We start from the raw sequence: 14,767 nt of genomic DNA on the forward strand, positions 1-14,767 counted from the left end.
GTTCATGTATTGCTGAAGCCTGGCTTGGAGAATTTTGAGCATTACTTTAATGGTTAAATAAATGTTATTAATGTAGTATTCAGTTCAGTTCAGTCACACAGTCGTGTCTCTTTGGGACCCCATGGACTGTAGCACACCAGGCTTCCCTGTCCATCACCAACTCCCCGAGTTCACTCAAACTCTTGTCCATTGAGTCAGTGATGCCATCCAGCCATCTCGTCCTCTGTCGTCCCCTTCTCCTCCTGCCCCCAATCCCTCCCAGCATCAGAGTCTTTTCCAATGAGTCAGCTCTTCGCATGAGGTGGCCAAAGTATTGGAGTTTCAGCTTTAGCAACAGTCCTTCCAATGTACACCCAGGACTGGTCTCCCTCAGGATGGACTGGTTGGACCTCCTTGCAGTCCAAGGGACTCTCAAGAGTCTTCTCCAACACCACACTTCAAAAGCATCAATTCTTCGCTGCTCAGCTTTCTTTATAGTCCAAGAAATCCAGATGAAAGAACAGTGAAACACTGTCCCATATCATGCAACTACAGGTCTGATTCCTGGAGATGACAAATATTTCAGTATTTAGGAATTTGTTGTTGTTGTTCAGTCGCTCAGTCATGTCTAACTCTTTGCGTCCCCATGCACCACAGCACACCGGGCTTCCCTCTTCTTCACCATCTCCCGGAGCTTGCTCAAACCCATGTCCATTGAGTTGGTGATGCCATCCAACCATCTCATCCTCTGTCATCCCCTTCTCCTCTTGCCTTAGGAAAAAGGAACAGTTTTATACCTAAATCATTTCCTTATGCTACTGACTTGATTGTATTTTAGGGAGAACATCATTAAATTACTGCTATAAAATTTCAGGTACACAAAAGTACTCTATGCTGTAACCATAAACTATATGTGTGCGTGTGTTCAGTCACTCAGTTGTGTCCAACTCTTAGTATCCTACTAGGCTCCTCTGTCCATGGGCTTTCCCAGGCAAGAATACTGGAATGGGTTGCCGTTTTCCCCTCCAGGAGATTTTCCCAACCCAGGGATCAAACCTGCATTGACAGGCAGATTCTTTACCACTGAGCCACGTGCGAAGTCCCAAAATTATATGAATTTGACTTATTTCCTAAGTTATTATGCTCAGCTAATAACCATCTCTCCCTTTTTAGCTTGCCAGAGGGTCCATATTTCACTGTAGTTTTATAGATACGCAATCTGTTTGTACATGTTGGTTTCAAATAATCAGGCATTTCTGAACTGATGGATAAGGACATTCCTTGGACATAAAATCCTTGGACTTTTTCCGAAGACATAATTTTCTTGAACTGTTAGAAACACCTTGTAAATGGCCTTAGACACAGACAGTATTATGTGGATTGATACTTTCTACAAAGATTTTACTTTATTACTTTCTTTTCAGAAAATAATTGCTATGAACATAGCATATGGCACTCATGTGTTTATGACACCATCCTCCTAAATTATCATCTTATATACATTTAACTCCCCAAACATCCTGAGCTCCCAGAAGGCATGGGCTTTGTCTACTCTGTCCATCCCCAGGCTCCTAGCAAAGAAGACACTGAAATGTTTGAATAAGCCCATAAGAATTCTTGTTCAGTCACAATAACTAAGATGATATCTGGGAATGTGCTAAGTAAAGATCCCTAGGCCCTATTCTGGAGGTTCTGAATCAGATTGTCTGATGGTGGGCCTAGGGTACTGTATTTTTAATAAGCTCCTTGGTTTCCTCCTTGTAAAATGGGGATAAAAGTAGCCCCTACCTCACAAGGTAACTGTGGAAATGAATGAGTTATTTCATGCAGTGTTCAGACCACTGCCTGGCCCTTAGCACTAGACCAGTGCCCGTGCTACTACTGTTGTTATTAGGATATGATCAGTCCATCATGAACAGGTGCTCAGGAAATAGTGTCTATTAATTTTCTCCAACTTAAGTGTGCATAAACATCAGCCGGTGGCTTATCACTGCAGGTGCTAGGGCCTTGCCCCCTGAGATTCTGATATAATAAGGCTAATATCTAGCCAGGAATTTGCATTCCTATACTCCCTATATAAGGGAAAATAGAGAAACCAGTAGTTCTCTTATTCACATTTCTAACCCTCAAGGCAAAGAAACTTGCCTCTCCGACTGGGGCTAAGAGGGGGCTCAATTCAGATAGAGAGCTTTTTTGGGGGGTGGGGTTCATCTGATAGCATGCCAAGGGACCACTGCCACACTGCCTGTCTGGCATTGGCTCATAAGGGGTGAGGGGACAGCTGCCTTCCCTGAGTACATTGGGGATGCTGCTCCAGCAGGGCTTGGAAAATCCACCTCTCCCTGCAGTGGGGAGCAAGGCCTGAGCTCTCCTCCCCCTAAATTGTCCTGCCCCAGAGCAGCCTGCGCCAACTCACACCAGCTCCAGGGGCTGCTGAAGACAGGGCCTGGAATCCTTCCCACCTCTAGAGCTGACGTTCAAGGGAACCATAGTTGCTTGAGAAGAAAGTGTGTACATCCCTGGCAAGCGCAAGATTCCAAGTCTGAGCAAGAAGAGCCGAAACCCCTCATGCCACATATATGTGTCATGGAACCAGCCCAGACTTGCTTTTGCTTCTGACCTCTGCAAATTCCCCACAGTGTGCCTGAGATTTAAAGGGCAAATTTTCCAAAAGTGAAACGACAGTGCTCTTGTTTCTCTTACAAATAGCTTTCCTTCCTGGATTTCTCTTCTTGTGATTATGCAAATTATACACTTAAGCATAATCAATACTTGACTCTCCTGGAACCTGATCAAGCTGGGATCCATCCATAAACAGAGACATTACATACTTAAGAGATAGGCATTTAAATGGAGACAACTCTGTCCTTGCTCTGGCTAAAAATTATTGCTTTTATAGAAAATTAGGTATAGGCTATGTTATAATAAAGTAGAATTTACTTTTTAAAAAATGCTTTCAACTTCTGTAATTTTTCTCCTTGTTCTTTAATCCAAGTACATGTACTTTCTTCTCCTAAAATGCTACAGAGGAACAGACCTGTCTCCAATGTTTGAAAAGCTTGAGGTTAGAGCACTGGTCCATGGTTTATCCTCTTAGCTCTGGCTCCTGGAGTATCACCAGAAGTTTCCTGGAGGCCTTCCGGGCATTAGAGTGGAAATCCTAGACTACACCTCCATATTCTTTTGACAGCTGCCCTTTAGCCTCCTCTTGGCCCTAGGGATATATTCACTTGTGGCATGACTGGTCTCCAAGAGGACAGAAAGGCCTGCAGAGACATAGGCAATTAAGTAAGGAATTCCAGGGTCTCAGGAACCCTGAACAGGAGTGGGGATGTAGGCAGTGGGTGGGTACATATCTCTGGAAGCCTGAAATTGACATCCTGCTCTTATGGGGAGGGATACAACCAGAGAAGGATTGGACACAGCCCTCTAAAGTCCAGGGTCAAGTGCAGGTCCAGGAGTGGTACCATATATATGGTTATCTATACAATGCTTGCCAAGTGTGTTATATAAATGAATACCTTAGTCTAGATGTTCCATCAACACATGCCCCAGAGAAACCTCTGTCAGAGATTCCAAGGTTTGAGATGTCAAGAACTAGATAGATAACATTTTCTTTGTGGAGCACTGGGAGAGGTATCTCTTGATGCTGCCGTGCAAATGTGATTATGTCAACTCCCAGCTGAAAACCTTAAAGGGGAATAAGGCTCTATTTATTTGGAAGTCATTGTATGAGATAGGTTTCTTGTTACTATTTTAAAAACACAGATGTTGGGGGCTTCTCTGGTTGTCCAGTGGTTGAGATATTGCTTTCCAATGCAGGGGGTACAAGTTCAATCCCTGGGCAGGGAGCTAGGATTCCACATGCCTCTCAGCCAAAAAACCAAAACATAAAACAGAAGCAATACTGCAACAAATTCAGTAAAGACTTTAAAAATGGTCCACATCAAAAACATTTAAAAAATAAAAATAAATAAAAGGTTTAAAAAACAAACAGCAGCAACAACAAAAAAACCCCACACAGATGCCAAAAGAATTTCACCAACAAAGATTTAGACAGAAGATTTGGAGATTTCTAAGTCACTCTCTGGCACCGGTCCCCAGGTTTCACCTCCTCCTTCCCCGCTAGCCATCACGCAGGTAGTACTCAGCACTTACCTCCTCTGAAAGGCTTCCTCAAGCCCTCAGTCCAGCCAGGTGCTCCTCCTCAGGGCTCCCACAGCTCTTAGCACCTGGCACTGCAATTGCTCCCCGCCCAGCAGCCTCTCCACCCTCCTAAATTGCTGCACCCTGAGGTCTGGCCCCGTGTCTTATCAGCACTGCATTCCCACAGCTCATCCTGGGATTTGACACATGCTAAATTCTCACTAAATACTTCTTGCCTGATCACCAACAGCAATATGGAGTTGCTTTTATAGCTCTTCACTACCAGAGGCTCTAAGTACTAAAGAATTCAAGTAAAATTTTAACTCCTGGTAGAGACAGATGGTCTGAAAATAAATCAAACACTTGAACACGTAGCATCGCAGACATGGAGACCACTGGGGGCGTGCTTTGCAGTTTTTAATCTTATTCATTTGTTAAGCTGACCTCAGGTTACATGCCTTAAAAAAGGAAGCATTTCTTAAAAAGTTGGCAATCATGCTTCTTCATAAAGAACGTTTATGTACCCATACACACACACACACACACACACACACACACACACACACATACTCACTCATTCACACACACACTTCATCTGCAGATTTCAAAATTTTACCCTTACTGAAATTAGATTGACGGTACTAGGGACACCTATCAGAAACTTTCTAGTCACTTGAAATTTGGCACACGGTATCTATTTTAAACAATATTAACTACAAGGGGCAGATGGGTTACTTCAAGAAAACAGAATGCTATGGAAAACCAGTTGTCCTTTGACATGAAACCACAGATGATATTATTTCTATCTGTAATCCAGGACTACTGGTAGAAATATTAAGCACTGGGCAATAAAAAATACTGAACATATGCAGGGGTCTGACAGCAACCCACTCCAGTACTCTTGCCTGGAGAATCCCATGGACAGAGAGGCCTGGTGGGCTACAGTCCACAGGGTTGCAAAGAGTCAGACATGACTGAAGTGACAACTCGGCACCTCACAGCAAGACTCTGATAACTTTGTACAACTCACTTAAGTGTTAGTCACTCAGTCGTGTTCGACTCTTTGTGACCCCATGGACTATAGCCCACCACGCTCCTCTGTCCATAGAATTCTCCAGGCAAGAATACTGGAGTGGGTTGCTATTTCCTTCTCCAGGACAACTCACTTAGAGGCATCTAAATGTAAAGGAAAGCCATTCTCTGTTGAGTGAGTGATTAGTCCAAACTGCAGCGGCCTCTGGGGGATGACCCTGCTGTCCTCCGCTGTGCTGTGCTGTGCTGTGCTTAGTTGCTCAGTCATGTCCAACTCTTTGAGACCACATGAACTGTAGCCTGCCAGGCTCCTCTGTCTATGGGATTCTCCAGGCAAGAATACTGGAGTGGGTTGCTATGCCTTCCTCCAAGGGATCTTCCCAACCCAGGCTCGAACCCAGGTGCCCTGTATTGCAGGAGGACTCTTTATCATCCACCAGGGAAGCCCAACAATACTGGAATGAGTAGCCTTCACTCTGGATATTTTCCTGGAAGAGTCAGGAGAAGAAAAGAAGGGTCTGATTTCTGCTGCTGCTTCTTCCACATCACACCTCTCAGTCTCTGACCTCCTTCCTGCTCCGAAGGCTGTTATCCCCAGGCTGGGGACTCAAAAGTAGACGCTGCTACAGCTGCATCCCAGGTAGTGGCTCAACTGGAAAGCTAGCAGCTTCTTAGTTTTTTTCCCTCTGAAAAGTCGAGTGACCTCTCTTGCCAGCTCCTAGAAGCTTCTGGGGCCCAGATTAGGAGAACTTGTTCTACATGGTGCAAGCTTGGGCCTTACCCTCTAGGGCACCAGACCTTCATAAGGAGGACTGGAGTCAAGAACTAAAAGATTTCAGAGGATTCTCATGAGAACTAAAACCCCAAATACCAAACCACCTGGCCAACTTCATCTTTCATCTTGTTCAGAAAGACACTTTTTACTTCCTCAAGTTCATCTTTTACTAGAAATCTCACAACAAATACAAGCAAACTTTCCCTGCTCACTGTGCCCTGAATGGACATTTTGCTACCTACCTACCTTCCGTCTTCCAATGCCATCTCTCTGGTCCCTGCTCATCCATAACTGCTCATTGACTACGCTGCCAATGGTCTCATCTTTCTATAAATTCACTTGCCTGCATGAGTTGCTAAATGAGGCAATTAATCACCATCAACACTGGAATTATTCAAAATCACCTGTATCTCAGTGGCTTTCTCATTCTACAGCCTTAGTTTCTTATTTAATCTTTCCTGTCTTGTCCCCTCTACTAGATTGTCAGCCTCTTTAGGTGAAGATATGTCTGCTTTAATTTTCCATACAGTAGGTCTTAAAATCGTTTTTTCTGAACACCCTGGGATGAAGGTAAGGGATAGCTTTCAGGAACAAACAGTAATTAACAGCTCTTCCTTGCCCTTCTCATTCTCAGTGGGGGCTGCCCTGAATGGAGCCATTAATAAATACTCCACTCCCCATGGATAATAAATGTTCAGACTTCCCAAACCAAATCAGGTCTGAAAAACCGGGGGCCAAAAACTTTGAAGATTGCTGCAAGCCCAGGCATAAAGGGGGAGGGCCCAGCTGTAGGAGTAACCAGAGAGTCTGTGAAGGTTAGTACACACACACACACACACACACACACACACACACACACACACACACACACGTGCAGGGCTTGCCCCAAGGGCTCTAAGACTACAGGAGAATTAATGGGACTAAATCACCAAAATGTGACAAGACACTTTCACGGTGGTAGAACCAGTTCTGAGGTTTCTTCACCTTCTTGCCTACAGCAAGGCAAAGCAGCTACTCTGTTCAGATCCCTAAAAGGTGGGCGGTGCCTCTCCTGGACTGTCGGCCACCAGTACAAGGATGTCAAAAACCCAAACGAGCAACCTAGCCACTTCCGACAGTGGCCCACCGGCGGCTCTTGGTAGACGGCCTTGTGCTCCCCAAACTTCCCGGAGATCGCTGGCGGATTCCGTGCTGCCTGAACTTCTTGCAAGGGGCCACCTGGAAGAGCAAGTGTCTTAAAAATGAATAAGACGAGCTGCGCTCCCACTGCTTCGAAGCGACTGGTGTGCTAGTCTAAAATAAAAAGGTTTCTGTCTGCAAATCCCGTTTGCTCCCCCGGTAATCCATCCCCGCCCCCAGTCCGGCGTGTTCGACCCGTACAGCTGTTTTTAATCCCTACTTTTCTCACTTGGCGTCCCCGGCTAGCGTTGACCAGACGTGGAGCCACTTAGCGTTTCCTCCTCCCCCTGCCCGGGTCTGTCCTCCCTCCGCCGTCTCCTTTTTCTCCGCCTGCATCCCCGGGGGCAGAGTGTGGGAAGAACGAATTTCCGCCCGGTTTGCTCTCCACTCGCCGACTTGGGTCCCTTCCGGACGCAGCCTGCACACTCCCGGCTCCTCCCGGGGCTGTTCCACCGAGGTTGCGCTACCGCTCCCGCACCCGGAGCGAGGAGGCGCGGGCTGCTGGGGCTAAGCCGCCGGGGCGCAGCAGCCAAGCCGCGCCCGGAGGAGCTCTTGGAAGGGCTCCCGCCTGCAGCTGGGGAATCCGCTCGGCAGGGAGAATCCGTGCCAGGGAATCCAGCTCTCCGGACTCAAGCTGCAAACAAAAAGCTCAGGTCTTGCTCCCTCCCTCCGTCCCCCCCACCCCCACCCCCACCCCGACGCGCACCCGGAGAAACAGTTTTCGGCAGAAATGCAACAAGTAGCACCCGGAGCTCGCAGAGCGCCCTGCGCCGCCTGACTTGGCCCGGCAAAGCCCGCCTGCAGAGACCCGGGCCAGCCACCGGACAAAGGGCGGAGGAGGGGCTGGACAGCACTGCGAAGTCCGAAAGAGGCCATTTAGCGACTCTGGCCAGGCCAAGGGGAATGCAGAGGAGACACAGAGCCGGCGGGCCAAGAGGACGATCCGGCCGCAGCACGCAGGGCGGGCGGCGATGGAGGCTGCCCGCGCCGTGCGCTTCCTGCTCGTGGTGTGCGGCTGCCTTGCGCTCCCGCCGTGGGCCCAGCCGGTGTGTCCGGAGCGCTGCGACTGCCAGCACCCCCAGCACCTCCTGTGCACCAACAGAGGGCTCCGAGCCGTGCCCAAGACCAGCTCGCTACCGAGCCCACAGGACGTGCTCACCTACAGCCTCGGAGGCAACTTCATAAGCAACATCACGGCCTTCGACTTCCACCGCCTGGGGCAGCTCAGACGGCTGGACCTGCAGTACAACCAGATTCGCTCGCTGCACCCCAAGACCTTCGAGAAGCTCTCGCGGCTGGAGGAGCTCTACCTGGGCAACAATCTCTTACAGGCGCTCGCCCCGGGCACCCTGGCCCCGCTGCGCAAGCTGCGCATCCTCTACGCCAACGGGAACGAGATCGGTCGCCTCAGCCGCGGTTCCTTCGAGGGCCTGGAGAGCCTGGTCAAGCTGCGACTGGATGGGAATGCCCTGGGGGCGCTGCCGGATGCCGTATTTGCCCCCTTGGGCAACTTGCTCTACCTACATCTGGAGTCCAACCGGATCCGCTTTCTGGGCAAGAACGCCTTCGCCCAACTGGGGAAGCTGCGCTTTCTCAACCTCTCTGCCAATGAGCTGCAGCCCTCCCTACGCCATGCGGCCACCTTCGCACCGCTGCGCTCCCTCTCCACCCTCATCCTCTCGGCCAACAGCCTGCAGCACCTCGGGCCGCGCGTCTTCCAGCACCTGTCGCGCCTCGGCCTACTCTCACTCAGGGGCAACCAGCTCACGCACCTCGCGCCCGAGGCATTTTGGGGGTTAGAGGCCTTACGCGAGCTGCGCCTGGAGGGCAATCGGCTGAGCCAGCTGCCTGTGGCACTGCTGGAACCTCTGCATAGCCTGGAGGCGCTGGACCTGAGCGGCAATGAGCTGTCCACTCTGCACCCCACTGTGTTTGGCCGCCTGGGCCGGCTGCGCGAGCTCAGTTTGCGCGACAACGCGCTCAGCGCCCTCTCCGGGGACATCTTCGCGGCCAGCCCGGCCCTCTACCGGCTGGATCTAGACGGCAATGGCTGGACCTGTGACTGCCGGCTGCGGGGTCTGAAGCGCTGGATGGGCGACTGGCACTCACAGGGCCGGCTCCTCACCGTTTTCGTGCAGTGTCGCCACCCTCCGGCCCTGCGGGGCAAGTACCTGGATTACCTGGATGACCAGCAACTGCAGAACGGGTCTTGCACAGATCCCACATCCTCGGTTCCCCCGATTGCCGACAACAAGCGGCGGCCCCTACCCACAGCTCCAGGGGAGGAGGTGGCGCCCCCTGCAGGTGCCCTCGCGGAGGAGCTGCTACCGCAGCCACAGCCACAGCAGCGGAGTCGAGTTCTGCCAGGGATGGCCTGGGATGGAGCAGCCAGGGAGCTTTTGGGTAACCGCAGCGCCCTAAGGCTGAGTCGGCGGGGCCCGGGCCTCCAGCAGCCGGGTTCCAATGCCGCTGCTGCCGCGGGCACGGCGCCACACCCGCTGGACCTCCTCGAGAAGCCTGAGCGGGCACGTCCGACTCCGTCGGATCCCGACCCCGCGGAACCCACCCAGACGGCCACGCTCTCCTATGCGCCAGCCGGCGACCCCTGGCAGCGCGCGGCGAAACAGCGCCTAGCGGCGCAGCAGCAGGAGAGCGCCGCCCAGTCCGACGGCGGGGTCGGCCTGCCGCCGCTGGTATCCGACCCATGTGACTTCAACAAGTTTATCCTGTGCAACCTGACGGTGGAGGCAGTGGGCGCCGACAGCGCCTCGGTACGCTGGGCTGTGCGCAAGCACCGCAGCCCAAGGCCGCTGGGCGGCGCGCGCTTCCGCCTGCTCTTCGACCGCTTTGGCCAGCAGCCTAAATTCCACCGCTTCGTCTACCTGCCCGAGCGCAGCGACTCGGCCACGCTGCGCGAGCTGCGCGGAGACACCCCCTATCTGGTGTGTGTGGAGGGCGTGCTCGGTGGTCGGGTCTGCCCGGTGGCTCCCCGCGACCACTGCGCGGGGCTGGTCACCCTGCCAGAGCCTGGGAGCCAGGGCGGTGTTGACTACCAACTGCTGACCTTGGCCCTGCTGGCCGCCAACGCACTGCTGGTGCTCCTGGCCTTGGCGGCCTGGGCGTCGCGCTGGCTGCGGAGGAAGCTGCGGGCCAGGCGAAAGGGCGGGGCTCCCGTCCACGTTCGCCACATGTACTCTACCCGACGACCTCTGCGCTCCATGGGCACTGGCGTGTCAGCCGACTTCTCTGGCTTCCAGTCGCACCGGCCGCGCACCACCGTGTGCGCGCTCAGCGAAGCGGACCTCATCGAGTTCCCGTGCGGCCGCTTCATGGACAGTGGGGGCGGCGGCGCAGGCGGCAGCCTCCGGCGGGAGGACCATCTCCTGCAGCGATTTGCCGACTAAGTAGATCCAGGGCCTCCAGGGGGTGTGGAGACTATCTCCTTGGCCTGGGGAGCCGCCTGTCCGCGGGCCCCAGCAACCCACCTCAGGGGAAGATCTCTTTTTATCAGACCTTCTCTTTTCTCCCTTTTGTACATTTGCCAGAAGGGCCAAAGAAGACAGATAGCAGCTAAATCCGCACCACCCCCCAAATCCCGAGGCTTGCTCATGAAGTAAATGGTTGGTGTTGGTGGTCAAGACCAAGAATAAGGGACAAATGGATGGTGGGGTCAAGAGACTGGAAGCCTTCTTTTCTACGCTGGTGCAGCTGTGAGAATGGACTTTTTTAATGCAGTAGTCTGGCCTCTGGGGTAGAAAAGGGTGCTCGTTGCCCCCTACGTGGCCATGAAAGAAATGGATGCTTGTATTTTTGTTTATTGGAGTTTCTATTTAAGGAAAAAAAGAACGTATTACCATTACAAAGGTAGCTTGGCAACTGACTCCACTGGTCTGGTGGTCTCTGCCAAGAAGGGTGACGTTGTAAACTGGTGGTGAAGTTTAACACACTCTTGGAGGAACTCTTGTTGACTGATAGAACGTTCAGGATAACTTAATGTTTAAATAATTAGAGATGCTACTTTTTTTTTTTTCAAAAATGTGAAGATTTCTGACATTTAACAAACTGACCAGTAAACTCAAGGACCGTTTTAGTTGAGCAGGGCAGTTCAACTATTTTCCTTTTAACATTAACACCAGGAAAACATGTGCTGACCTTCGGGTTAACTAAGATTACAGAGTTTCTCAGGAGGAGGCTGCATGCAAGACTTCTCTGTCGGGGTTGCTCCTGTGGCTTTTTTAATTTTATTTTTTAAACTTACATGTGGAAAAGGAAACTTCAATGCCAGAGTCCATAAAAGAATGTAAGGTGTGCATAACTGATGACCCCATAGAGAATGCCATCGTTGTAGTTCATTTTACCACATCTCTGATGACCTGTCCAGGTTGGAATAAATGTGATGTGGTACTTCTCATGTTTTTATCAGTAACATGCAGTTGACTGTGCCATACTTCTCTTGAACTGCACAGTTAAGTGATCAAGGTAATTTCCTGATAGGAGGTGAGCAAAAGGTGACTTGCAATTGATAGTGTAATGTTTGATCACGTTATTGTCTTATATGAAAGAGTGGGGGGGTGTGAAAAAAATGTGCATCAGTGGTTGTATGTTTCTACTAAAACCAGAAGATTGTTAGGAATACTTAAACCTCACTGTGAAATAATTATATATTTTGCAAATTAATCCCTCCACTACCCAGTGGTTTTTTCCCCCATGTTACTAAAACTTAGCTTTTAGTTGATAATTGCAGTATTTTTAAAAAATGTTTTTGTTTTAAGCTTAGGGTTAGTCTTTATTTGTTCAGTTGTTTTCAACTCTTTGGGATACTTTCATTCCTTGATATTTATGAAGTAGATGTTTATCACTAGATGTAGTGCTTTGGTTTACATGAATAATTTTGTGTGTGGTCTAAACACAGTCACTTAGAAGATGTACAAGATGGTTATATTCATCGTGGTTACAGATTCATTGGCGGCAGGGTGCTGGGCAAGCCACTGCAAAGGTGCTAAGGCTAACAGTGAATTTTCTGTTTAGGGCCTTAAGCCCCCGAGGGTCCTGAAGACTCAGGGAATCTGTCATATTCCAGAGGTCCTTCAACCCCGCTTCACCCCTTTTCCGTTTCGTCTCCACTGAACCAGGCCTGCCTTGTCCCAGCAGCTGAGTAGGAACACAGGGATTTAAATGAACTGATCTTTGTTTATGTTCAGATGAGTAAATGTCCAGACCACTTAAAGTACAGCTGCTTTTCTGGCAGTCTTATCTGTGGGGCCCAAACTTAATAAACCACAGGAAATAGACTGTCATTCGTAGTTTGTGGCTGGGGCTTGCTTCAGATTCTGAGCCTTGGGAGAAGTGGAATTTGCTCTTATTTGCAACCTTGTGGTTGTCTTGCACCTTTTGTGCTCCTAGCTTTTTCATTCAGAGAGCAATTGCATTTCTTAGCTCTTGCTTTTCTTACCCAGCGATGTAATAAAGTGAGTCCCTTTGAAAGTCTGAAACAGACCTCTGGTTCTTCCCACCACCTACCCTTTCAACTGCAAAAATCACTGAAAATGGTTAATGCCTGAATCCATGTAAAAACACTTTCACTGGAAAGTCTTTCAGTGGGAAATGAATAAATGTTATACATTGTTATGTTCAGTTATGTCAATAAACCCACTTACTAATGGAGATGTTTTCTTGGAGTTTCCAAATATTTTACAGCCTTTCATAATGGTACACTGAATTTTTATACAGCAGTTTTCATCAATGAAGATGAAACAAACTGGAAGTCTTTCTGTCCTCTTTCGCTGTCTTTTAGTTTCCATTTCCAAGTAGAGTGTGGACTTTCTTTTTAAGAAATGCTTGTGACTTTTTTCCCAAAGAAACAATGAGATGGCTTTAGAAGCAGGTGGTCCACCATGATGTGAAAATGCTGTCAGAACACAAGTGACAGTAAAATAATGGGTCTCAGCAGGTTCCAGTTGTTTAAAAAACACTGAATTAAAAGTCAAGCTCTTAGACTCTCAAGGTCAAAAATAAGAAGAAATTTTCTTGACCTAGAGGCCATCTTTGCCATTAAAAAGTACATGAAAAATAAAATTCCTAAAGAAAAAAAAAAACTTTGTGAGAGTTAGGAGTGTTCAGTTAAAGAGCCATTGATGCAGGCTGGAATGTGTTGGGGTCCTCAGCTCAGCCAGTAAGATTATTGCTTTCATAAAGCAGATCATTTTATGATGCTGCCAGGTAGTAATTAGCATGTGTTCAGAACACCTTCACTAATTTGCCAAACACCTGGTTTTTCCCAGAAGTACAGTAACATGGGGAGCTACTGCATATTAAGAAACTATTACAGCAGACACTGGGTTACCTGGTATTTGTATTTAACCACTCCCTCCTCTGCTTCTGAGACTTGGAGATAAGTGACCATGAAGCATTCTAGTACCACAAATGTATTCAAAATTCCAGACCATGACCCAGGATCAAAACATTCTTACAGGCCTCCTATCTTCACCATCTCAGAGAATTATAGCATCACTAAAATTCAGAATGATTTTAAGGAAGGGATGAAAGAATTTTAAGTCATCTGAGATTCTTTCTGTTTACTTAATCACTTATCCTGGGTCTTGACTGCGTAGCGCTATTTTAAGGAATAAATAAGTAAAAAGCATTAGACAGCACCAGTTATAAGGCAGAACTTCAATAAGCAGTTCTTCAATGTACCAAGAATACATAACATGTATTATTGGTATTGTTGGTAGCAGTGTGACCCTATTGGCAGGGAATGACACATTTAGAAGTTATATGATACATTTTAGAAGTTTCATGGGTAGGTGATATGCTTAAGCCCTTAACCAATCAAAATTCAGATAATACTACCAGTCACTCTTCCCTCTCCTTGTTTTGGTTAATTGAAGCTCTTCTATGATTTGGTGTGGAAGGATAGCTCTTGAAATATTTTCTCACTATTTAAAAAAGAATATACTAGTATTTGAGCAACATGTCCTATGTTTATTAAACTCTTGACATAAATTAATTCATCTTTTAGATCAGAACTAAGACTGTGTAAATGGTCTTGCCGTTTACAGCGCCCCACTACTTCCCATTAATTTAGTGATAGCATCTCCAAGTGTCCTTTACACTTAGTTTACTTAAAAGGATACTTTGCATTCACAAGTGCTTTTTCTTAGGGATTTAAGGTCACTTTATCCTTCCCAATCATCTGGCAAATAGTATTCATTTTGCATGGGAAACAGAGGTATTTAGAGGTTATACTTACATTGACTACTGAAATAATTAGGGGAAAAAGTAGCTTCCTGATACCTGGTTGCTTTATCTTGGGGCAGAATACCAAAATATCCCACTGCATCTATTTGAGAGATTTTAAGCTACAGGCATTGTGATTCCTTATGGCACAGAAACCGGGCTTTGTAATTTGGCTGTGAACTAGCATCAGACAGACAAATTGTCATGTACTAACACTGTAAGCAACAGCATCTCCTGAATCTGTAACTTCATAAAAATTTGTTTCAAATTCACCAGATTTTCATAAATGCTAGTCCTGTGCCATAGTTAATGCTGAGATAGCCGCATTGTTTTAGGTTAAGACCAGCTATAGCCAAGTAGCAATTATTCACTTTTCCAAGTTAAAGGTTTTGATGAACTGATGCTTACCCTGCAACT

General features: G+C 48.2%; 1 protein-coding gene across 1 annotated transcript; it reads left to right on the forward strand.

Annotated features, from left to right (window-relative positions):
* The first annotated feature begins 7,318 nt into the window (after nucleotides 1-7,318).
* On the forward strand, nucleotides 7,319-12,775 carry TRIL (TLR4 interactor with leucine rich repeats). The gene has a single exon (XM_019958832.2). The coding sequence runs from the start codon at nucleotides 8,083-8,085 to the stop codon at nucleotides 10,513-10,515; it is 2,433 nt and encodes an 810-aa protein (XP_019814391.2). The 5' UTR covers nucleotides 7,319-8,082; the 3' UTR covers nucleotides 10,516-12,775.
* Nucleotides 12,776-14,767: the final 1,992 nt, after the last annotated feature.

The sequence above is a fragment of the Bos indicus genome, chromosome 4, assembly GCF_029378745.1.
Source record: "Bos indicus isolate NIAB-ARS_2022 breed Sahiwal x Tharparkar chromosome 4, NIAB-ARS_B.indTharparkar_mat_pri_1.0, whole genome shotgun sequence".
NCBI lineage: Eukaryota > Metazoa > Chordata > Mammalia > Artiodactyla > Bovidae > Bos > Bos indicus.

Excerpts from the sequence above, each read along its gene's own strand:
- TRIL (XM_019958832.2), top strand. The coding sequence starts at position 8,083 with ATGGAGGCTGCCCGCGCCGTGCGCTTCCTGCTCGTGGTGTGCGGCTGC.